The sequence below is a fragment of the Scyliorhinus torazame genome, chromosome 1, assembly GCF_047496885.1.
Source record: "Scyliorhinus torazame isolate Kashiwa2021f chromosome 1, sScyTor2.1, whole genome shotgun sequence".
NCBI classification, from domain to species: domain Eukaryota; kingdom Metazoa; phylum Chordata; class Chondrichthyes; order Carcharhiniformes; family Scyliorhinidae; genus Scyliorhinus; species Scyliorhinus torazame.
The window spans coordinates 343,217,664-343,244,070 of record NC_092707.1 but is presented as its reverse complement, the minus strand read 5'-3'; the positions used below and the strand labels follow the sequence as shown (position 1 = coordinate 343,244,070).

The 26,407-nt window shown below is 44.3% G+C and overlaps 1 protein-coding gene across 4 annotated transcripts in view; it reads right to left on the bottom strand.

Annotated features, from left to right (window-relative positions):
- mark1 (MAP/microtubule affinity-regulating kinase 1) overlaps positions 1-26,407 on the bottom strand; it is a 323,583-nt gene that overhangs the window by 61,761 nt on the left and 235,415 nt on the right. For 3 of the 4 annotated variants that reach the window (XM_072509526.1, XM_072509507.1, XM_072509517.1), the window contains exons 7-14: positions 14,718-14,774; positions 14,332-14,568; positions 11,646-11,765; positions 11,398-11,497; positions 10,801-10,913; positions 8,550-8,703; positions 4,866-5,059; positions 9-106 (exon numbers count right to left, since the gene is read on the bottom strand). In XM_072509526.1, coding sequence (XP_072365627.1) covers positions 9-106; positions 4,866-5,059; positions 8,550-8,703; positions 10,801-10,913; positions 11,398-11,497; positions 11,646-11,765; positions 14,332-14,568; positions 14,718-14,774 — 1,073 coding nt within the window. Of the gene's footprint in view, positions 1-8; positions 107-4,865; positions 5,060-8,549; positions 8,704-10,800; positions 10,914-11,397; positions 11,498-11,645; positions 11,766-14,331; positions 14,569-14,717; positions 14,775-26,407 lie in introns of those variants that run through there. The other variant, XR_011947845.1, reaches the window with a different exon arrangement.

The following is a 26,407-nucleotide window of genomic DNA, read 5'->3' as shown; positions in this document are numbered from 1 at the left end:
ATTCTCACCTGCTGTCTTTTCCATTCTGCATGGCAGAGTATCGATCTCCAGCGGAGCGTTCACACACGTAGGTGTTTCTTCTTGTCATACCAGGGAGCATGTTGTTCTGAAACATTAAAACAATTTATATCAGCTAGATACCACTTGTGATAAGCCTATTAGTAATTCTGGAAACAAAAATAACATCTTTAAGTTTCAGATGGCCATTGTACCAACTTCAAACAGATCATAAATGTGATTATATCCCTGCAAAGGCAATTACTTAGCATGTATTAAGTATGTAGCTTAACGGATAAATTTATTGCATGCCATTGATCATGCATCATTCAGGTGATCAGAGGGCCTTTTTGCTGAAATAACTGTTTATAAATAGCATGCACTTCATAAAGCATGATTAAGATTAATCAAATGATTAAGATTATAACAATTGTATGAATAGGCAAAACTGATTTTTCACCAATTGCCAAGGAAGCTGCATTTTATTTTAACTGGAGCAGGACACCATCAAGATGGGGCAAGTCACAAACACACATATCGTAAAACTATGACAAAGGTTTAAAAATAAGAGCACACTGACACTATCAGAGGCGAATAACGCAAATGTTTGAAGAACACGGATCTTGAGAATCATGTGATCTGTTGGCTGGGAAAGTGGGGTGGTCTTATCTTTTCTTCCTCGAAGAGGCAATACCCCAGACCAATATCTACCTTTAAAATAGAATATAGAACATACAGTGCAGAAGGAGGCCATTCGGCCCATCGAGTCTGCACCGCCCAACTTAAGCCCTCACTTCCACTCTATCCCCGTAACCCAATAACCCCTCCTAACCTTTTTGGACACCAAGGGCAATTTAGCATGGCCAATCCACCTAACCTACACATCTTTGGTCTGTGGGAGGAAACCGGAGCACCCAGAGGAAACCCACGCAGACATGGGGAGAATGTGCAGACTCCACACAGACAGTGACCAGCGGGGGTTCGAACCTGGGACCTTGGAGCTGTGAAGCCACAGTGCTATCCACTTGTGCTACTGTGCTGCCCTAATGGAACTTAACTCAGCCAAAATGTACGTTTGGCGTCATGAAACAATCCATTCACTAAAGGTTAGAGCATAGGGACATATGGTGTAGCTGGCTGAGAGGAACAAGTTAAGCTGAGCTCTTTCACCCACAGCATCTCTTAATAAATTATCCAATGATCCTTCTGATATTCTTTTATTTTCAAATTTAGAGTACCCAGTTTTTTTTTCAATTAAGGGGCAATTTAGTGTCACCAATCCACCAAACCTGCACATCTTTGGGTTGTGGGGGTGAAACCCATGCAGGTGGGGGGGCACTTTTGATAGTTCTTTCACACATTACATGAATAAACTGCCAGACTATCCCATATCAATAAAGGGAGTTTTGTCCTGGATCTATGCCATGAATTTCCTGGGTGTAGTGGACCGTAAAGCAACCTTCCCACTTTCCTTCCATTTAAATTTAGCATTGAAGCTTAATTCTCCTTGTGAATTCGAATTCTCTGTTTTCCCCAACTGAACTCTGACTAGGCATGTGGTTGCCAACTCTGATGTCTCCAACCCGAGAACTTTGGGGCCAATTGAACCAAATGGGAACTATGTCCAATAGTGAGCCCATTTAGCCGCGTGATTCCCGGCACTCGCAGCGTCTAGAAACACGACACTATCTAATGTGGCTCCAGTTAGATACAGGGCCTCAGTGGGGAACACGCCGCTCAGGCCGCACTTAGTCCTGTTTCCTCCACTGGGGAGCCCTGCTCGCCATAACTCCTCAGTGCACGGTACCACCCTACCCAGAGGGCATGCATCTGGGGAGGATTCCAATCCTCTGGGAGACCCCGAGCACGGTTCCGTCTGGTCCTCATTTGTAGCGATCAGTACTGAACGGCATTCACCCGAGGTCTCTAAGGCCTTTAGTCGAGTGTCTCAAAATCACCAATATTTGACATTTTATTTTACAATGAGATAGATGAATAACATAATTTATAAACTAAGGAAAGCATATAAAAGAATAAGGAGATTTAAGGAGAAGTGTAAGGCCCGAACTTCTGCAAAGCTGGAAGGGTTTTACACCTTAGTCAAAATGGTACTGGAGCCCAGAATCCAGAGTCCACCCCCGATTGGACATCTACCATTTTTAGGGGCATTTCACAATCTGCGGATCACAGAGGCAGAGGTACATTTAGTGCTGCTGCTTTCAAACAATTTAGTCATCTTGGTTTCTAAAACAGGACTTGCTTCATGGGCTTTATGAATTTGACTTAAAGGTCTAAACCTACCAGAGTTATTTGGAGAGGTCAGATGTCCTTTTGGAGGGGTAGGGTACCCATTGGGGATTGTTAAGAGTAGATATGAATGTGCGTAAAATAAATGGATGAGGTCTGTGGGATTGTGGTGAATCTTTGGAATTATCTACCCAGAGGGCTGTGAAAGTTCAATCATCAAGCATGTTCGAGACATAAATCAATAAATTTCCGGATACTAATGACATTAAGGGAAATGGATATAGTGTGGAAAAGTGATGCTGAAGGAGATAATCAGCCATGATCTAATAAATGGCGGAGCAGGCTCAATGGGCTGAATGGCTTATTCCTGCTCCTATGTTCCTATCTAGCTGGCTACATAGTTAATGGCAATGGCAACAGTCATCCCCATCATATTCCAGTTTCTCTTGTGTACTACTGAGCAGGATGGAGTTTTTTGTTTTTGGGGGTTTATGGTAATAAAGTTCTCCAGTGTTTATCTCAAGTTCTAAAGGTATTTTGATCGACACTATCAAATAACTAAGAATTTGAGATTTAAGGAGAAGGGTTCCAATCAACTGAATGTTTCAATATGAGATAATGCGTAATTATATAGTCAAAGCATGATTTTTTTCTTTTTGAAAACCAGCCTGTTTGTCTCTTAACCATTTGTCAAGTTCTGTCCTTAGTTTCTTAAGTACAATTCTGTTTAATGCATTTGCTGGCATTGACTATTACAATGCAGTGCCTCTCAAGTTCTAACAATCTTTCATAATTTTATGACAAATCCATGCTTCCTGTCTTGTTAGAAACTTTTCTTCTGTTTCCCATATCTTCTAAAAGGTTTGCGACAGCATTTCAATGGATGTCACTTTGATGGCTTCAGATGGCATACCATCAGGATCTGGAGCATCCTCTGCACTTCATCTTCTTTAAAATTACCTTCATTTTTCTCTACTAGGTTTAGTTTACATTTCCCTATAAAGACTTTACTGCATTAGTATCTGGAGGTTGGGTTGGAGTAGGGTGGTTTCCTCGAGGTTCCTCGAACTGGTCATAAGTACTGCCCTCTTTTTGTTCTTCACTTTTGTTTTACGCTTTTTATTTAGATCACATCGATCTTTTTATGCTTCCCTGTTTTGCTGCATCTTCGAACTGTTTAGCAAGATTTCAATGAACATTCTATTTTCATGGCTGATGATTCCTTTTCTTTCTTTGTCAACCTCTGAATACTGATTTTGTGTTTCCTCCATGGATAACAGAACGGAAACAGGTTAGTTGGCTCAAGTGGTCTTTGCTGATGTTTATGCTGCCTCTTGGAGACATCTATGAAATGTTTCTTCAATGTGGCAGCAAGTTCCATATTCTAACCACCCTCCAGGTAGCCATTACTCCTGAATTTACCATCTTTTATGCATGCCCCCAGTTTTGAGCGTCGACCCCATCAAACCCCTTCATAATTTTAAAGTCTTCCACTCGGACACCCCTTAGCCTTCTTTTCTCTAGAGTAAAGAACTCCTGCCTATTCCATTTCTCCTGATAGTTAACTTGTAAGTTCTGCTTTATCCTTCTAAATATTTTTATCACCTTTCCCAGCAGTTCTATATCCTTTTTGCAATATTGAGATCAGAACTGTACACAATGCACTAAACATTAGATGACATTGTTCAAATATTATTTAAGACTTCCTTTTTCTCTCTTCCATCTTTAATTCCCCCCCATGTTTCTGCAGTGATCAACTCGCTTAATCTCTCTTTGTGTTTCTTTCTATGCCTTCTTTATTTGTTGCCATGTTTGTTCGAGGGCTGATCCCTCTGTCTCCAATAGGATTTTAAGAATTTCTTATTCTTAAGTTATCTGAAAGCTGCTTTCACTTTGCTATCTCATATCAGCTCCACATCATATCTGCCTATCTATCAGCAGTTTTGCCTCTGTAGATATAAAACCTTTTGAAGCTGAAATTTGAATTCATCCATTGGTAGTCAGTAACACAATTCTCTGCTCCCCCTCTGGTTACGTTGATGTCTGAGACCTATTGGTGATCTTTTAAACTTGAACTGTTAACAATGTATTATCAAGAAATTCAGAAGATCACTATTACACATCAAACGAAGGTGATTGATCCTGGGATTATAGACCCGAAAACTCTCCCATTTACGGATTTATTACTTATAAGCTGCATGTGATTTTTAAAAAAAAGAATTGCATGATAAGGCGACTGTTCAACAATAGAGGTTGAAGTCTGATCTCATGCACTGGCTATCAGCTGTGACAAACTTTTAGCAGAGTCATCAATTGTTACACGAGAAGGATTACCATTTCAAACAGATTATCAGTAGTCTGATAATGTGAATTGTGGAATGTAATATGTATGACAAAAGTCTTGTCATTTCTATCAACAGCCGATATGACTGCCAAAACATACAGGGAACCTGTGAAGAAATAGGAGGGCCAATTTAGCTTGTAATTCAAATTGACACATCAGCCTTACTCAATCCTGTGTACAATCTCCTCATTAATGACACAGGAAAGGCACCTCTGCCTTGAACATTAATTATAATTAATTCAACCACGCAACTCAGTCAAATCAAGTTGCTGCTTACACTTGGTCCAGTAGTGGATTTCTTCCTCTCAACACCGGCAAGCGGGCTTGCAGGCACATCTCCTTTGGAGCTTACAGTGGTGCTACTTAATTTGCGAGCGGAGTCTTTGTCCCAGTCTTCCCTCTGCTCACTTTCCACACTGTTTGCTTGAGCTCGTTTAGTGTACGAGACAGCGGGTGTGATTGATGGACCAGCTGCAAAACAGAAAAATAAAGGAACAAATTAAATAAACTAATTTGACACCGGTTGGTGTAAAATTCCACATCTTTCCCTGTTAGCTGAACATATTTTGAAATGCAGCTAATTTACTATGATCAGACACTTGACAGCATACTTAGGAGAAGCATAAACAAAGGTGGCAGATAAACAATGGAAAATAAAGAGGATGAAGGCCAACTTCAAACGATCTCTGCGCCTCACCTCGGATAAGAAAGGGTGATTGAAAATAGATGATGGGCAGATGAAAACACTGCACTGCCAGGTTTGTGATAATAACATTTTATTCTTAGTATCCTTTTGAAGCTTATAACGATTATAATTAACTAAAACTGTCCTACTCAATTATCGCTATGGAACTTCTTACAAAGCTACCTCTTTCTCTATTGTTGTCAATTGATACTTTGTGCATGAGTCAGGGGGAACAAGCAAGGAGAAAATATAGATCCATATATTAAAGGAGAATTCAATTATGTGACAAAAAGCATTAAAAATACTAGAAATGTACAGCAGGCCAATGACAAATGGAGAAAGAAATTACACACACAATATCAGAGTTGTTAAGCTATCTTCGTCTCGGATTTTGCTTTTTTTTTAACCATTTCATATTTTCAGGGGTTCCATTTTTGTAAAAAAAAAAATCTGGGACTGGATTCTCCATTATTGAGACTATGTCCCCACGCCGGCATCAAAACGGAAAATCCTGGGAAAAGTGAAACGAATTCGTAGCCCTGCAAGGGACTAGCAGGAACCCGGAGTAAATCTCGCAGCTTTTGCTGCAGATACGGGCCCCCGCACCTCCGGGTCAGAGGCCGCGCATGGGCACAGTGGCGGCCTCCAGCGGCGCGCCGTGCTCCATGGCGGACTCGAAAGTAAACCCACAAAAGGAGACCCCCCGATAGGCCACGCGCCCGACCCTCAAATTCCGCACATTAATTCCCCGGCCGCTTATAAGGGCTACCCCCCAGCCTCCGTTCTGCTTGCTCCCGACCAGGCAAGCATCCCGACCGGCAATAGCAGGTTAGGTCCATGCCGTTTGGAACTCAGCCGGTCGGGGGCGGAGAATGTTGAAGCAGGCCTCTGGCAATGGCCCCCGGCGGCGCGGCGTACTCCCCAGGACGCCGATTTTTGGTGCCCGGAGAATCGCCGAACCGGTGCCGGTCCCGATTACAGCAACAAACTGGATTCTCCGCCCCGGCGCCAGCTGTGATTTCAGCGTCGGGGTGCGGAGAATCCAGCCCCTGGTATTTACTCCTTATCTAATTCAATTAATAGGTGGTCTGTAACATGCAAGACTCTGGAATTTAATTAGGTTTTAGGCATTTGGCTGTTACGTCTTGAAGTAGATTTTACCATTTATTTTTAATAAAATCATGAAATCCACCAAAAGATAATTAAAAATATCTTGCCAGAGTCAAAGTTTTTCATTTACTGATTCAATTACCCGAGATGGAATTTACATTGTGAAAGGAGAGGGAGATTAAATACCCCTGCAAGGTTTGGCTTCTTTTAAAACTTTAAGTAAGGAAAGTAATCGGCTACACAAATCTGGGACTTGTCTGCATCCAATTTAAGTTGCAGGTCGGTGCTGTAATGGTTAAGAAAGCGGTAAAATGATACTAATGCTTTTCATGAACCACGTTCACTTGGTTCGACATCAGGATGATATTTCGTACATGTAAAAAAAAATGTGCCATGGCAGGTGTTTCCTTCGAAACCGGAGGCTGTGAAATTTCACTGGCAATTTTATAATGATCACCTCCAGCACCTCAAAATGCCAACAATTTTCACAGCACAAATCATTAAGTCTCCAGCTCCATTAAAAAAAAAAAAAATTAATTATAAATGCTGGAAATCTGAATAAAATCAGAAAATGAGAGTGCACAACAATAGGCTACTTGGGCAGGACAAACAAGGAAAGGGAATACATGATAAACATTAGGACCCTGGCAAGCACCGAGGATCAGAGGGACCTTGGTGTGCATGTACATCGGTCCCTTAAGGTAGCAGGGCATGTGGATACAGTGGTTAAGAAGGCATATGGTATATTTGCCTTTATTAGCCGAGGAATAGAGATTAAGAGAAGGGAATTTATGCTGGAACTGTATAAAACGTGCATTTTAAGTTTCTTACTTCAGTTTATCTTCAAATAAATTGAAATTATTGGAATCTATAACACAAATAATTCTGTAAAAGCAAATTACTGTGGATTTTGGAATTGAAACAAAAATGGAAAATACTGGACAATCTCAGCAGGTTTGACCCCATGTGTGGAGAGAGAAGTGAACTAATGTTTTGAGTCTGGATGGAGCTTTAACTGAGCCATCTAGACTCAAAACCTTTGCTCCCTTTCTCTCCACAGATGCTGTCAGACCTGCTGAGATTGCTCAGCATTTTCTGTCTTTGTTTCATTAGGTCTGTGTTACCCGAGTTAACATTTCTAAAAACTAACTTCACTGAAATTACACAAAATGTTTTGCATTGATTAAGAATACTTTACCAAAACAATTTCAGTATTTATTTTTATTATAAATTTAGAGTACCCAATTAATTTTTTCCAATTAAGGGGCAATTTAGCGTGGCCAATCCACCTATCCTGCACATCTTTGGGTTGTGGCGGCAAAATCCACGCAGACACAGGGAGAATGTGCAAACTCCATACGGATAGTGACCCAGAGCCGGGATCAAACCCAGGATCTCGGCGTGAGGCACCGAGCGGCCAGTATTTATTTTTATATGCAACTTTTCTAATTTGTTTTTCTCCCCATGTAGGTGAAAGAAAAATATTAAATTAGCGATACCATTTGCTTTGAAACATCGCACAATTCCAGACTCCCTACTAAACTCTGCGAAAAAATATTTTGAAACTACAGCAGCAACTGTGTCTTCAGTTTAAGTAATTACCAAGCATAAAAGGAAAAGAGAATTAATATTTGATGGAACTTCTCTACCATTGTCCATACATCTGCCTTCAAGAACAAAGGTGCTAATGCAATGTGATGTTGAATGAAATACCAAGGTTTGAACCCGCACTTTGGGTCTTTATTGTAAGTTGCATGGGCTAATTAAATATTTTTCATTCAAACCCTTTCTGCTCCAAAAAGAAATTGATCATGAAGGATAGTCATTCGTTAAGTTTTATCTGTTTAGAGTAATTCATTAAAGGTTAAATATTCTAGATACACAAAACAACGATGGAACAGCATAACGGACTGGCAAATAGTGGAGAGATTATTTTGGGTGTTACTACAGTAAAAACATATTTTCACTGCAAAGTGGGTACAAAAACGCAAATAATAAACCTGGTCTATAAACAAACAGTGCAAAATTGCTTTGAAACAAACAACTGAATCAAATCAAATTTTGAAAAATGAGCCAGGTTTAGCCCAGTACAGCTCACTGCAGAAACAGCACACTCAAAAGTTAAAATGTGCAATGTTACTTTACGAGATGTAATGTCATCCCCACCATGATCACTAAACCGCCGCTGTTTCTGATTCGCTGATATACTGCGTTGGACCTTCGAATGTGCCGGAGATTGCGTGGAGCTGTTGTTGACGTCACTATTTGGTCGAGACCTTTGACACAGGTTACTACTGGACACGGATTCGCTGCCCTCAAACTGGAAGGTTGAAAAACAGTTGTTAGAGATCATTCTTGGAAACTTCTCAATCTCTTACTTTATTACGTTGAAGCAAAATTTTCTTTTTCGCGATTGCTTCCATTATTCAGAGCCACTGAACCAGAAGAGGCCCATTTACCAGACATACCACCTAACCACCGCAAGTGGTGTATTAAAAAAAACATGCGTCATTAATTTCCAAATAGTGTGATTGAACAAGTTCTAGGCTGTTTATAGGAGACAATAAACTTTTGGTGCTGTCACTGTGTAGAAAACGTGATGTGGAGATGCTGGCGTTGGACTGGGGTGAGCACAGTACGAAGTCTGACAACACCAGGTTAAAGTCCAACAGGTTTGTTTCGATGTCACTAGCTTTCGGAGCGCTGCTCCTTCCTCAGGTGAATGAAGAGGTCTGTTCCAGAAACACATATATAGATAAATTCAAAGATGCCAAATTGGCATCTTTGAATTTATCTATATATGTGTTTCTGGAACAGACCTCTTCATTCACCTGAGGAAGGAGCAGCGCTCCGAAAGCTAGTGACATCGAAACAAACCTGTTGGACTTTAACCTGGTGTTGTCAGACTTCGTACTGTGTAGAAAACATAACAGAACAAGCTGCACACTGCCAAGTCCCACAAATCATGATGAGTTTAATTTTTGTAAAAGTGATATAAAAGCAAACGACTACGGATGCTGGAAGTCTGAAATAAAAACAGTGCTGGAAAAACTCAGCATCTCTGGGGAGACAAACAGAGTTAGAAGTTTCAAGTCCAATATGCCTTTTCTTCGGAACAGTTCCAAAGAAGAGTCTAATTGGACTCTAAATGTTAACTTTGTTTGTCTCGCCAGAGACTGCCAGGCCTGCCAAATGTTTCTAGCACTTTCTATTCTTACATTGTTTTTAGTGATGTTGTTTGAACATTGGCCAAAACATCAGGACACAGTAGCACAGAAACTCTTATATCCACCTGAGTGGGAAGACTGGGCCTTTTTGTGATTAATCTAAAAAACGGTACTGCAGACAGTGCAGCACCACATACCACATTACAGCCTAGATGGGATGCTCAAAGTCCCTGGAGTGGAGTTTGTACCCATAATCTTCTGATTCAGAGGTGACTGCTACCACTGAGCCAAGGCCGACACATGACTGGAATTGCCTGTAGGCCAGAGCAGAAAGGTACGGCAGTCTTCCATCTTTGAAGGGCACTAGTACATTAGTTTGGATGTTATGAAAAATTGCACTGCATCAGCTCACTAAGGCTCCTTGGACACAACCTCCCGAGCCCACGACCTCTCCTGCCTAGAAGGGTAAAGGGATGCATGGGAACACCACCATCTCTGCAAGTTCCCCTCCAAGTCAGACGCCATCCTCACTTAGAACTACATCACCATTCCTTCATTGTCACGGTGTCAAAATCCTGGCACTCCATCCTATAACAGTGCTTTGTATGTTCCTCCACCACATGGACTGCAGAATTTCAAGAATGCAGCACAGTGCCACCTATTCAACAGCAATTAGGGATGGGCTATAAATGTTGGACAAGCCAGCAATGGTCACATCCCATGTATGAATGTTTAAAAAAAAATCATGTAACTTGCCACTGTGATATTTAAACAAGATCGCTGTGTTCCTGCCACAAAAAAACTTCAGGCTTTTCTTAGAATGAAGCACAGTTTTTGCCAGTGTAAAGACTTCCAGCTGGTACTAATTTTATTTCTATTACTGGCATGAGTGGGGCAGGGGAAGGAGGCACATATTATAGGCACTGGTAAGAAAGGTCATCATTGTGCCCGAGAAGGCCTTGGTGGAGAAGCTCATCCTGTAGCACTGGTTCTAGCAGTGCTACACAAATGTATGTTAATACCCCAGAGGCAAGCAGTACCATGGCCTGCACACTGCCTGCCCTTAGGGAACCGACCCAAGTCGGCAGAGTCTGAACAGCCTTCTATATAATTGAGCAACAGCACAGAAAACAATCTCAGCTACCAAGCCAGGGGCCAGCTGTGGAGTATTTGCATGCGTGTACACACATATCAATAGTTTTTATGCAATCAAACTTTACAAAATTTGAATTGAATATTATAAAGCTTGCCTCTGGAGGTTTTCTGCCTAACAACAGGTAACAGGCCATGACTTCATCGTACTTCTGCCCCACCAGAGATTCAGTAATTTCTTCTCTTGGGAAGCCCATAGTGATCATGGTTTCTGTAAATATCAATGTGAAACTTACAAAGCAGAAGCATTACATTTTCTGTTTTAGTACATGCAATGAAATATCAAAAACCCCATTAATGCAGCAAAATACATCCCAGGTCTCAGTGGAGGCCCCATTAGCCAATGGGTATAGAATCATATAACCCCTACAGTACAGAAAGTGGCCATTCGGTCCATCGAGTCAGCACCCACCCTTCGAAAGAGCACTCTACCTAGGCCCATGCCCTTGCCCCAACCCCGTAACCTACCTTGCATATCTTTAGACACTAAGGGGTAAGTTAGCATGGCCAATCCACCTAATGTGCACATCACTGGACTTGCTAAAATATCTTAAAACCTGCTAAAATGAACTTTGTTCTTCGGGTCCCCGCATGTTTATAATAGGAAGGTGCATATGACAAACAATGTAGAGATAATTACACACTGTTGATGCACTTCAAAGCCCAAATCACTTGTGCAAAATGAACAGCCTTACCTATTCGTTTGGGATCACTATAGTCAGGTTCTGGTTCACTGTATGGTTTCAATTCTTCCTCCTCAAAACCAACATTCATCCATCGGTCCTTCATGATTTGCTGTTTTGAAAAAGCTTCATGTCAATAATTTGTCAATTGAGGTGGGGGGGGGGGCACGGCAGGGTTGACGAAATTCCAGCCTGAGGTAAATATATATTTTTAAGTTGCAGGATTTAGGAAAAAAAGGCAACTGAAGAATCTCACTTACTTCCAAACTGCCTCGTTTGGCAGGATTTAATACCAGAAGTTTTTTGAGCAAGTTTTCACAGTCTGTTGACATATAAAAAGGAATTCGGTATTTCCCTCGCAACACTCTTTCCCTTAATTCCTGGAAGGAGGGAATGAATAGGGGAAGTCATAATTTGTGCTCTGCACACGACAGAATCAGATCAGGTCCTGAAACTTGTTTAAAAAAACAAAATGTTATGAAGAAAAAGCCCAGTGTTCACAAAGTTTTCACAGATTTTGAACAAGCACACACAATTCATTAAAAAGTAATTTAGGACCTTTGGGACAGAAATTATTTAAAAAATCAAGCTATTGTCAAAAGAATCTAGGATCTAGTAACAAAGGAAAAGCAAATGGATCCTCCCGCTTTTGCGGTGATTTTTTAATGTGGTAAAAGAGAGGCCACAGTGAATTAAATTCCAATACTTTGTTATACAATCTTCCTTTCCGCTATTGAGGTTTAAAGTGATCCATTAAAAAAAATATTCTTGGCTTTTATTAAACCAAGCACCCTAATACCCCACTTACTTACACAACAGCTAAAATTTTTTGAAACTAATCAGCAACGTAAATATTTATGGGTGGGGAGATCAGGGTCTTTGGATGGTTTGGGGGCAGAAGTAGGGGGCATGGTGTAGGGGCTGAGGTCATTAATCATAGGAGGGGAGGAACTGGAGATCAGGACTTGGAGGAAAGGTGAAAGAGAGGTTGCTGATGGGAGGGTGGGAGGTAACAGATCGGGGCTGGGGCAGTTGGAAGGAGAGGTCACCAATTGAGGATGGAGGGAGAGGCCGTGAATGGTTAGAAGGGAGACCGAATGCTTCCTTGGCGGGTTGGAGAACACCCCCACTCCTGGCCAACAAGGGACACTGTAAAAAGCACTTATGTTCTAGAGCTGGCATTATCCTTCCCTTCACAATTAGGTTTTCCAAGTCCGGGGAAATCCATGCAGCAACTGTTAAATTTAAAATCAGGCTCCCAACTATGGTGCGGTAACCTGATTTTAATATGTTAATGAAGTAACCCACCTTTCCAAGTCACAATACTCACATCCTACACAAACAGCAGTGGGATGCAAATGCAGGGAAGGGGGTTCTGTTGCCTACTTTAAGATTTTTAACTCTCTCCCTCCCATCGTGTGTTATGGGAGGGTGGTGTCAGGCAGATGGTCTTTTTGAGGCCAGTATTGTACATAAAACAACAAGCTCCTCATTGCAAATGTAAGCCACTGCAGAACAGGTCCAAATCTTCCACTGCTCAGTTTTACATTTTACAATAGCACTGTCTGCACTGGTTCCCGATTAATTTATCGATTTGACATTTTAAAATAAAAAGTATCAATGGATCCACAATCAATACCTCACTTATGACATTCTATTCAGCAATTTTGAGAAAGCCAAAACAAGCCAACAAAATTACCTCATTCTCAGTGAAATTTAAAGGAAACAAGCCGGCAAATAAGTAATTAGGAAATCTAATAGAATGCTATTGTTTATTGAGTGGGGAATTGAATACAAAAGTAGGGAGATTATGCTTCAGTTGTACAGGATACTGGTCAGACCACATCGAAGGTGCTGCATACCGTATTGGTCATCTTATTTATGGAAGGATGTAAAAATGTTGGTAGTAGTTCAGGGAAGGTTTACTAGACCAATACTAGGGTGGGTTATCTTATTAGGAAAGGCTGGCAAGACTAAGCTTGCAATCATCGGGAGTTAATAAGACTTGATTGAAACATACAAGATCCTGAGGAGTCTTGACAGGGTGGATGTGGAGAGGATGTTTCCTTTTGTGGGAGAATTTAGAATTTGGGGACACCATTTAGAAATAAGGGGATGGACTCTCCATCCCGCCATGTCAGATTTCGGTTTCGCCGGCTGGTCAATGGGGTTTCCCATTGTGTGGTAGCCCCATGCCGTCGGGTAACTCCCGGGCTGCCGGCAAAACGGAGCATCCCGCCGGCGGAGAATCCAGCCCTAGGGGTCAGTCATTTAAGACAGGGAGGAGGAGAAATTTTCTGAGAGGGTTGAGAGCCTTTGGAATTTCCTTCATCACGAGGTAGTGGAAGCAGAACCTTTGAATATTTTTAAGGCAGAGCTAGATAGATTCTTGATGGGCAAGGGGATGAAAGGTCATCAGGGGTAGGCTTGAATGTGGAGTTAAGGTTACAATAAGATCAGTCATGATCTTACTGCATGGCGGAGCAGGCTCGACGGTCCTACCCCGCCCCTAACTCATATGTTCGAATGCAAGTCAAACCTTCTATTGAAGATGATGCAAGTCAAACCTTCTATTGAAGATGACATCAACATTAAAAAAAAGTGATGCTTTTCTAAAATCTTATTTTAAAACATTTTCCAGAGAAGAGGGAAGGTGCCAGACCCTACTCGAATGAACATTAGCCCACTTAGTGGGCCAGTCATATGCTCCTCTACTTCTTACTCTTATCAGGACCACTGGGGTTAGGATGAAGATAGAGAAATGTCCCCCCATAGAAAGAGGAATGAAAAACAACAGAAATAACCCAGCGGCCTGAAAATTATATCTGCCCTAAAAGGCAGCACAAGAAGAGGCCCGAGCACAAGACATCGCACCAGTTTCCCGCTTCAGGTACAAGTATAATGGGATGTTAAAAACAGTGAATAACATTTCTTTTAAAATATTACCTTTAAGTTTTGGCCATCAAATGGCAAAGAGCCACTAACTAGAGTGTAAAGGATGACGCCAAGACTCCAGACGTCGACCTCTGGGCCATCGTACTTCTTTCCTTGGAAAAGCTCTGGAGCAGCATATGGTGGGCTTCCACAGAATGTGTCTAATTTGTTACCAATTGTAAATTCATTACTAAAGCCAAAGTCTGCAATTTTTATATTCATATCTGCATCAAGAAGCAAATTTTCTGCCTAAAGAAAGGAAGCATCAAATATTTACTTTTGTGAATTTCTGCAAAGTTCATTTAACTACGTAATGAACCAAACCTCAATCTATTGCAGCTGTAAGCATAAAAAGTAGAACTATAGGAAAAGGCAAAATACCCTCTGCTTTCAAGTACCTTCAGATCCCTATGTACAATATACTTCTGATGACAGTATTGTACGGATGACACAATCTGAAACACAAAAATCAGAACAATTCAATAATGTTTCTTGTGCTGATATATGCTGCATGGTCATTCTGTAGAGGCTGCAGCAAAATGTTATTCCAAGTATAGAAATCAGTGACCCGAGCCTGACTGAGTCATAGCACTAGCACAAATCTACCCCGCTAAGGTAAAGAAAACACATGTAAAGAATGACTGTAAAATGGAGGCTGACCATGTAGAATAATGTAAACGCTGAACTAAAAAATAAAATCTTTCTCAGGATCTCATTTATCTCAAATGGTTCACAGAATAAACACTGCACTACGCTATATTGCAACGCTCATCTCAAATTGTTTTTGTGAAACACGAGCAATGAATTTCATGTTTCAAGCCAAGTACATGCCAAAACCTTAAAACAAAATTGAGCAGGAGTTCATGGCGATCATTTTAGTTCAGAATTTTAAAAAAGTTTATTTTGCATATATACAGAGTACATTAATAATACTGTGAGAATACAATTGCTTAACCTTAATTAGAATTTTGATCAGTAATCGGTCCCTCAATTAATTACAAAATCAACATCTACACCAACGTAAAGTACGTGGGTGTCCTTCATGTCTTCAAGTTTCCCAAAATTACTTCCAAGCTAATCACTTACTTTTAAGGTATAGTACTGATATTTGGTAAGTAAATACAGCAGCACATTGATGCACAGGGACAATTAATTGAATGGCTAGTTCATTTATTTTAACTTCAGTGATGGAAACTGATAAGGAACACTACGTTCTTCTATTTATTATCGTTCCCCTTTCACAGCTCTTCTTCATCATATGCTCACCTGAACAGACAACCAAAGCCCCGGGTTAATATCGGATGTTATAAAGTGCACCTTGAGCAATGCAATACACTTCCACTACTGTAAAGTCTCAGTTTAGATTATGCTTACACCCAGGAGTAGGGCTTGAACTTATAACCTTCTGATTAAGATGATGGTGCTGCCACAGAGTCAAGTTGCAACTTATTCAAATTTTGTTTGTAATTCTCTTAAATGTCGTGTCAGGGACTGGAAATTTCTCATTCCAATTCAGAATGGGAAAACAAACAAAATTGCTGCCAAGTGGTGCAGCTGGAAATCCCTTCTTCATTTCCGCCCACTCCCATTTTCCATGATCTGGGCTGGGAAGGGAGACACTCCTTTCAATCTGCCCACTCTGGAATCGGCCCACATCCACTCCCATCTGTCTAACTGGGCAGCAGACCCTTCTCCAAGCCAATCAGGGCCCAGACACCCAGAAATCCTGCTTCCCGGCAGTCTGCTGTTGGAGGCGGACTCCTGACTCAAAATTGAACCTGCCTCCCAGGAGAAAATCTGGCCCGGAATGTTGGCCACATTCTTTGCATGATCTATTCACCCAACAAAGTATTACAATAAAGCTATGGCAATTCTGGTAATGAAATAAATAGTTTCACAATATACTACACTTACCATAAAGACAAATAATGAGGCCATTCAGTCCACTCTGCCTGTGTAAGCTCTAAATCAGAACTATCCATTCTGATCCCATTTTCATGCTCTTTTCCAATTTCCTTTCAATCCTCAAAAATGTTTCATCCTTTTTTTTATAAAATATATTTTATTGAAATTTTTTTCCCTGAGCAACATTTTTCCCGCTTACAAAACAAGCGAAACGATAACAGTAACAAAACAGAAATTTTTAAACTTTTTAACAATAATAATAATAGTAGTAATAATATACAAGTAACAAAACCTCGTACTCTATTGACCTATACTCAACTGCCTCCCCACCCCCCGCCCCCCTGGGTTGCTGCTGCTGGTCATCCGTCTTCCCTCTAACGTTCCCCTAGGTAGTCGAGAAATGGCTGCCACCGCCTGGTGAACCCTTGAGCCGATCCTCTCAGGGCAAACTTTATCTGCTCCAGTTTAATAAACCCCGCCATGTCGTTTACCCAGGCCTCCAGTCCAGGGGGGTTTCGCCTCCTTCCACATGAGTAGGATCCTGCGCAGGGCTACAAGGGACGCAAAGGCCACGACATCGGCCTCTTTCGCCTCCTGCACTCCCGGCTCTTCCGCAACTCCAAACAGAGCTAACCCCCAGCCTGGTTTGACCCGGGCCTTCACCACCTGCGAAATCACTCCAGTCACTCCCTTCCAATACCCTTCCAGTGCCGGGCACGCCCAAAACATATGTGCGTGGTTTGCCGGGCTCCCGTCACACCTCCCACATTTGTCCTCCACTCCAAAGAACCTGCTCAATCTTGCCCCCGTATGTGTGCTCTATGTAGCACCTTAAATTGAATCAGGCTAAGCCTGGCGCATGAGGAAGAGGAATTTACCCTGCTTAGGGCATCAGCCCACATACCCTCCTCTATCTCCTCCCCTAATTCTTCTTCCCACTTTCTTTTTAGTTCGCCCACCGACTCCTCCCCCTCTTCCCTCATCTCTCTATAAATCTCTGACACCTTGCCCTCTCCGACCCACACCCCTGAAAGCACCCTGTCCTGTATCCCGTGTCGGGAGCCACGGAAATTCCCTCACCTGTTGTCTAGTGAACGCCCTCACCTGCATATATCTCAAGAAATTCCCCCGGGGTAACTTATACTTTTCCTCCAGTGCTTCCAAGCTCGCAAAAGTCCCATCTATGAATAAATCTCCCACCTTCCTATTTCCCAACTGGTAGCAGCTCTGAAATCCTCCATCCATTCTTCCTGGGGCGAACCTATGGTTGTTCCTGATAGGGGACCCCACCAGGGCTCCCCGCACCCCTCTCTGTCGCCTCCACTGTCCCCATATCTTCAGTGTTGCTGCCACCACCGGGTTCGTGGTGTACTTTTTCGGTGAGAACGGTAGCGGCGCCGTCACCAGCGCCTCTAGACTCGTCCCTTTACAGGACCTTCTCTCCAGCCTTTTCCATGCCGCTCCCTCACCCTCCATCATCCATCTACGTATCATTGCCACATTGGCGGCCCAATAATAATCTCCCAAATTCGGTAGTGCCAGTCCTCCTCTGTCCCTACTGCGCTGCAGGAACCCCCTCCTTACTCTCGGAACTTTCCCTGCCCACACAAAGCTCATAATGCTCCTATCTCTTTTATTAAAAAAAGGTCCTGGTGATTAAAATAGGGAGACATTGAAATACAAATAAGAACCTCGGGAGGACCATCATCTTTATTGCCTGCACCCTGCCCGCCAGCGATAAAGGCTGCATGTCCCACCTCTTAAAGTCCTCCTCCATTTGTTCTACCAACCGTGTCAGATTAAGTCTGTGCAAGGTTCCCCAGCTCCTAGCGATCTGAATCCCCAAGTATCGGAAGTTTCTTTCCACTTTCCTTAGCGGTAAGCCTTCTATCTCTCTACTCTGGTCCCCTGGCTGTATCACATATAATTCACTCTTCCCCATGTTTAACCTATACCCCGAAAATTCCCCGAACCTCCTCAAGATTCGCATAACCTCTATCATCCCCCCCGCTGGGTCCGACACGTATAGCAATAGGTCATCCGCGTATAACGAGACTCGGTGTTCTTCTCCCCCTCTAGTCACCCCTCTCCATTTCCTGGAGTCTCTCAGCGCCATGGCCAGAGGTTCAATTGCCAGCGCAAACAACAATGGAGACAGCGGGCATCCCTATCTTGTTCCCCTATATAATCGGAAATACTCCGATCTATGTCGACCTGTAACTACGCTTGCCATTGGTGCCCCATAAAGTAGTCTAACCCAGCGAATAAATCCGTTCCCAAACCCAAACCTCCTTAACACTTCCCATAAATACTCCCACTCCACCCTATCAAATGCCTTCTCTGCGTCCATTGCCGCCACTATCTCTGCCTCCCCCTCCACTGAGGGCATCATTATCACCCCTAATAGCCGTCGCACGTTAACATTCAATTGTCTCCCTTTTACGAACCCTGTCTGGTCTTCGTGCACCACCCCCGGGACACAGTCCTCTATCCTCGATGCCAGCACCTTTGCTAGCAGTTTGGCGTCCACGTTCAATAGTGAAATAGGTCTATAGGACCCACACTGCATCGGATCTTTGTCCCTCTTCAAAATTAGCGATATCGTCGCCTCCGACATTGTCGGGGGTAGTGTCCCCCCTTCCCTGGCCTCATTGAACGTCCTCGCCAACAACGGGGCCAACAAGTCCACATATTTTCTGTAGAATTCCACCGGGAACCAGTCCGGCCCCGGGGCCTTCCCTGCTTCCCAGTCCTTTAATAACCTCGTCCACCTCAATCGGCGCCCCCAGGCCTGCCACCGCCTGCTCCTCCACTTTCGGGAACCTCAACTGGTCCAGGAACTGCTGCATCCCCTCCTCTCCCTCTGGGGGCTGAGACCTATACAGTTCTTCATAAAAGGTCTTAAACACCTCATTTATCTTTCCTGCCCTTCGCACAGTGTCTCCCCTTTCATCCCTAATTCCTCCTATCTCCCTCGCTGCTGCCCTCTTTCGCAGTTGGTGCGCCAACAGGCGACTAGCCTTTTCCCCATATTCATACCTCCTCCCCTGTGCCTTCCTCCACAGTACCTCCGCCTTTCTGGTGGTCAGAAGGTCAAACTCGGTCTGGAGTCATCTCCTCTCCCTGTACAGCTCCTCCTCCGGGGTCTCTGCAAATTCCCTGTCCACCCTTAAAATCTCCCCCAGTAATCTAGCCCTTTCCTTGGCCTCTGTTTTCCTTTTGTGGGCCCCAATAGAAATCAGCTCTCCTCTGACCACCGCTTTTAGTGCTTCCCAGACCACTCCCACAGGGACCTCGCCGTCGTCATTGACCTCCAGGTATCTCTCGATACACCCCCTCACTCTTGCACACCCTCCCTCATCCGCCATCAGTCCCACATCTAATCGCCAGAGTGTTCTCTGCTCCCTGTCCTCTCCTACTTCCAGGTCCACCCAATGTGGGGCATGATCCGAAACCGCTATGGCTGAGTATTCAGCTTCTTCCACCCTAGAGATCAACGACCTTCCTAGAACAAAAAAATCTATCCGGGAGTACACTTTATGGACGTGGGAGAAGGAGGAATACTCCCTAGCCCTGGGTCTAAGAAATCGCCATGGATCCACTCCCCCCATTTGGTCCATAAACCCCTTAAGTACCTTGGCCGCTGCCGGCCTTCTTCCAGTCCTTGAGCTGGATCTATCTAGCCCCGGGTCCAGCACCGTATTGAAGTCCCCTCCTAAAATCAAATTTCCTGCCTCCAGGTCCGGAATACGCCCCAGCATCCGTCTCATGAACCCCGCATCGTCCCAATTTGGGGCATACACATTAACCAACACGACCTCCATTCCCTCCAGCCTACCACTCACCATTACATATCTACCTCCACTATCTGCTACGATGTTCTTTGCTTCAAATGCTACCCGTTTCCCCACCAAAATGGCCACCCCTCTGTTCTTTGCGTCCAGTCCTGAGTGGAACACCTGTCCCACCCATCCTTTCCTTAGCCTAACTTGGTCCGCCACCTTTAGGTGCGTCTCTTGGAGCATAACTGATTTTGATTTGATTTGATTTTTATGTCATCATTGGCTACAGGAATAGTGCCAGAGGACTGGAGGATAGCAAATGTGGTCCCTTTGTTCAAAAAGGGGAGCAGAGACAACCCCGGCAACTATAGACCGGTGAGCCTCACGTCTGTAGTGGGTAAAGTCTTGGAGGGGATTATAAGAGACAAGATTTATAATCATCTAGATAGGAATAATATGATCAGGGATAGTCAGCATGGCTTTGTGAAGGGTAGGTCATGCCTCACAAACCTTATCGAGTTCTTTGAGAAGGTGACTGAACAGGTAGACGAGGGTAGAGCAGTTGATGTGGTGTATATGGATTTCAGCAAAGCGTTTGATAAGGTTCCCCACGGTAGGCTATTGCAGAAAATACGGAGGCTGGGGATTGAGGGTGATTTAGAGATGTGGATCAGAAATTGGCTAGCTGAAAGAAGACAGAGGGTGGTGGTTGATGGGAAATGTTCAGAATGGAGTTCAGTCACAAGTGGAGTACCACAAGGATCTGTTCTGGGGCCGTTGCTGTTTGTCATTTTTATCAATGACCTAGAGGAAGGCGCAGAAGGGTGGGTGAGTAAATTTGCAGACGATACTAAAGTCGGTGGTGTTGTCGATAGTGTGGAAGGATGTAGCAGGTTACAGAGGGATATAGATAAGCTGCAGAGCTGGGCTGAGAGGTGGCAAATGGAGTTTAATGTAGAGAAGTGTGAGGTGATTCACTTTGGAAAGAACAACAGGAATGTGGAATATTTGGCTCATGGTAAAGTACTTGAAAGTGTGGATGAGCAGAGGGATCTAGGTGTCCATGTACATAGATCCCTGAAAGTTGCCACCCAGGTTGATAGGGTGGTGAAGAAGGTCTATGGAGTGTTGGCCTTTATTGGTAGAGGGATTGAGTTCCGGAGTCAGGAGGTCATGTTGCAGCTGTACAGAACTCTGGTACGGCCGCATTTGGAGTATTGCGTGCAGTTCTGGTCACCGCATTATAGGAAGGACGTGGAGGCTTTGGAGCGGGTGCAGAGGAGATTTACCAGGATGTTGCCTGGTATGGAGGGAAAATCTTATGAGGAAAGGCTGATGGACTTGAGGTTGTTTTCGTTGGAGAGAAGAAGGTTAAGAGGAGACTTAATAGAGGCATACAAAATGATCAGGGAGTTGGATAGGGTGGACAGTGAGAGCCTTTTCCCGCGGATGTAAATGGCTGGCACGAGGGGACATAGCTTTAAACTGAGGGGTAATAGATATAGGACAGAGGAAGGTTCTTTATGCAAAGAGTAGTGAGGCCATGGAATGCCCTACCTGCTACAGTAGTGAACTCGCCAACATTGAGGGCATTTAAAAGTTTATTGGATAAACATATGGATGATAATGGTATAGTGTAGGTTAGATGGCTTTTGTTTCGGTGCAACATCGTGGGCCGAAGGGCCTGTACTGCGCTGTATTGTTCTATGTTCTATGTTCTATAACCACGTCTGCCCTTAGTCCTTTCAAATGCGCGAGCGCTCGGGCCCTTTTTATCGGTCCATTCAGGCCTCTCACGTGATCAGCCTCACTGGGGGGCTACCTGCCCCCCTCCGGTGTTGACTAGCCATTACCTTCTCTAGGCCAGTCCCATATCCCGCCTCCGCGCTCCCGCTCGCTCCCCCAGCGTCGCATTCCGCCCCCGACCACCTTCTCTTTAGCCATTTCCTTTTGGATTTCCGCAGCAGCAACCCAGTTGTCCCCCCCCCCCGCTAGATGCCTATCTAGCTTGATTGCTCCCCCCATATCACTTCCGTAAGTCAGCTGACTTCAACTGACCCCGGCTACTCCTGCTCGCTCCTCGGCCCCCCCGGTGTGAGGGAACTCCCATCCGCCTTGTGCCTGTTTTCCCGCCTTATTCTTTCTGGCGCGGGAACATCCCTTTACCTGTCCCACCTCTTATGGCGCAGCTCCCTTTCCCCTCCCCCTCTCCTTCCCCATTCTCTGACTATGTCCCGCCTCTCCCCCCTCACCGGCGCCCACATTTCCCCAGTGTCCCCCCCCCTTCCCTGTTTACTTCTCGCTTAACTTTCACCATCCCATTAACAAAAACAATAATAACAACAATAACAGTTCCCTGCAGCATCAGTCCCTCAGTTCCGGTCCAGTTTCTCTTCATTGATGAAGGACCATGCTTCCTCCGCCGTCTCGAAATAATATTGACTCTCCTGATGCGTGACCCATAGTCTTGCCGGCTGCAGCATCCCAAACTTCACCTTCCTTTTGTGCAAAACCTCTTTGGCTCGGTTGAAGCTCGCCCTCCTTCTCGCCACCTCCGCACTCCAATCCTGGTAGATCCTTACCACCGCATTCTCCCATCTGCTACTCCGCACCTTTTTGGCCCATCTCAGGACCTCTTCTCTGTCCTTAAGGCGGTAGAATCGCACGATTTTCGCCCTTGGTGGTTCTCCCGCTTTTGGTCTTCTCGCCGGGATCCGATTTACCCACTCCACCTCCATGGGGCCCGCAGGGGCCTCAGCACCCATCAGTGAGCTCAGCATCTTACTTACGTACGCTCCACAGTCCACTCCTTCCACACCCTCCGGGAGACCTAGTATCCTAAGGTTCTTCCTTCACGCTCCATTTTCAAGGGCCTCAATCCTGTCAGCACACTTTTTATGAAGTGCCTCGTGCGTCTGAGTCTTGACCGCCAGGCCCAGAACCTCGTCCTCAATACCTGACACCTTCTGCTCCACCACGCGAAGTTCCGTCTCCTGGGTCTTTAAAGTCTCCTTAAGCCCCTCAATTGCCTGTAACAACGGGGTCATTACCTCCTTCTTCAGCAGGTCCACGCACCGTCTCACCACCTCGTCCTGCTCAGGCCCCCATATCACCTGTGGTTTCTCCGCCGCCATTTTGTTTCACTCCCTCTCTCTCTCTCTCTCTGATCTTCTGGCTGCAGATTCTTTGGGCTGCAGCCGCCGCCGCCGGTTTTTCCCTCCGTCTTTCGGGGGGGGGGGGGGCTCCCTTCCCTCGCGCCGGGTTTTACGGCCGTCCAAGTCCCCGTTGGGGCTCTTAAAAGAGCCCGAAGTTCTGTCGGAGCTGGAGCCGCCGAAACGTGCGGCTAGCTCATCCCTGCCGCAACCGGAAGGTTTCATCCTTTTTTAAATGGCATGATCGGCAGTAGCCACTCAGTAATAGAACATAGAACATAGAACAGTACAGCACAGAACAGGCCCTTCGGTCCTCGATGTTGTGCCGAGCCTTGTCCGAAACCAAGATCAAGCTATCCCACTCCCTGTCATTCTGGTGTGCTCCATGGGCCTATCCAATAACCGCTTGAAAGTTCCTAAAGTGTCCGACTCCACTATCGCAGCAGGCAGTCCATTCCACACCCGAACCACTCTCTCAGTAAAGAACCTACCTCGGACATCCCTCCTATATCTCCCACCCTGAACCTTATAGTTATGCCCCCTTGTAACAGCTACATCCACCCGAGGAAATAGTCTCTGAACGTCCACTCGATCTATCCCCCTCATTATCTTATAAACCTGTATTAAGTCGCCTCTCATCTTCCTCCGCTCCAAAGAAATAATCCCTAGCTCCCTCAACCTTTCCTCATAAGACCTATCCTCCAAACCAGGCAGCATCCTTGGAAATCTCCTTTGCACCCTTTCCAATGCTTCCACATCCTTCCTATGGTGAGTTGACCAGAACTGCACACAATACTCCAAATATGGTCTCACCAGGGTCATGTACAGTTGCAGCATAACCCCACTGCTCGTAAACTCAAGCCCCCTGTTAACAAACGCTAACACACTATAGGCCTTCTTCACGGCTGTCTACTTGAGTGGCAACCTTCAGAGATCTGTAGACATGAACCCCAAGATCTCTCTGTTCCTCCACTTTCCTCAGAACCCTGCCATTGACCCTGTAAATCCGCATTCAAATTTTTCCTACCAAAATGAATCACCTCGCACTTATCAGGGTTAAACTCCATCTGCCATTTTTCAGCCCAGCTCTGCATCCTATCAATGTCTCTTTGCAGCCTACAACAGCCCTCCACCTCATCCACTACTCCACCAATCTTGGTGCCATCAGCAAATCAAGAAGCAAAGTACTGTACACACCCCTGTCAACATCAACGGGGCCGAGGTGGAGATGGTTAGCAGTTTCAAATTCCTAGGGGTGCACATCTCCAAAAATCTGTCCTGGTCCACCCACGTCGACACTACCACCAAGAAAGCACAACAGCGCCTATACTTCCTCAGGAAACTAAGGAAATTCGGCATGTCCACATTGACTCTTACCAACTTTTACAGATGCACCATTGAAAGCATCCTATCAGGCTGCATCACAGCCTGGTATAGCAACTGCTCGGCCCAGGACCGCAAGAAAGTTCAGAGAGTCGTGAACACCGCCCAGTCCATCACACAAACCTGCCTCCCATCCATTGATTCCATCTACATCTCCCGCTGCCTGGGGAAAGCGGGCAGTATAATCAAAGATCCCTCCCACCCAGCGTACTCACTCTTCCAACTTTTTCCATCAGGCAGGAGATACAGAAGTCTGAAAACACGCACGAACAGACTCAAAAACAGCTTCTTCCCCACTGTCACCAGACTCCTAAATGACCCTCTTATGGACTGATTTCATTAACACTACACCCTGTATGCTTCATCCGATGCCAGTGCTTATGTAGTTACATTGTATATGTTGTGTTGCCCTATTATGTATTTTCTTTATTCCCTTTTCTTCTCATGTACTTAATGATCTGTTGAGCTGCTCGCAGAAAAATACTTTTCACTGTACCTCGGTACACGTGACAATAAACAAATCCAATCCAATCCAATCCAAATTTACTGACCCACCCTTCAGCCCCCTCCTCCAAGTCATTGATAAAAATCACAAATAGCAGAGGACCCAGCACTGATCCCTGTGGTACACCGCTGGTAACTGGTCTCCAGCCTGAAAATTTTCCATCCACCGCCACTCTCTGTCTTCTATGAGATAGCCAGTTACTTATCCAATTGGCCAAATTTCCCTCTATCCCACACCTCCTTACTTTCTTCATGAGCCAACCATGGGGAACCTTATCAAATGCCTTACTAAAATCCATGTATACGACATCAACTGCTCTACCTTCATTTGCACACCTAGTAATGCATTCAATATTCCAATAATCTCTTACATAAAAAAGCTCTTTCTTAGTATCTGAAGCACTAAAACTAAATATTCAAGCTATTACCAATTTATTGACCATTGGAAACGATCTTGCGCTATTTACTGCTAACATTTAAAAATTTTAAACAACTTTGATTCATTACCTTATTTTATGCAATAACGTTTCAAGTTTATCATTTAAAAATAAATAAATTTAGCGTACCCAATTCATTTTTTCCAATTAAGGGGCAATTTAGCGTGGCCAATCCACCTACCTGGCACATCTTTGTGTCGTGGGGAGAGACCCACGCAGACATGGGGAGAATGTGCAAACACCACACGGACAGTGACCCAGAGCCGGGATCTAACCTGGGGCCTCGGCGAACCCACTGCGCCACCGTGCTGCCCAAGTTTATCATAATCATAGATTCATACCAAGGATGTGATCATATGTTGCACACTTTTTCAATTGCCTTTCTATAATAGCGGTCTGAATTTTCATCCCTGAGGCAATTCAAGGCTCAGTCTCCCTGTCCCAGAAGAAAGAGCCCACAAAAGGTGGGATATTCACTGCCTGGGTCAATCAATAACAGAAACCACAAACCCTTGAAAGCACCTAACTTTCTGTAACTAAACATTGCTTGATTGACAGCAGAGGTCAAAGAGTTTGAGCTCTCACTCAAGCCATGTTTTTTCTGGGGCACAGCTGTTTCAACAAGAGCAATGGATGTCAGGGTTCTCAGTCATTGCTTTTGATATTTTAAAGCATCTGTATGCTTGACACTCATTGCCTTGGGAGATAAATTACTTTTGTTTTAAATAATAGTAGAAAGTAGCAAATGAATGACTTTTTAAAAGTATAAAAAAACACATCATACTATATAGAATTCAGTAGTTCAATACAGTTTATGGTGGGTCAATGGGCATGGAAGTTTGCAGAGAGACTATGAGGGGCCACAGCACGACATAGGGTTTGTGAAGGGCCATGGGGATTGTTGGAGTGCCACAGCTTGGCATAG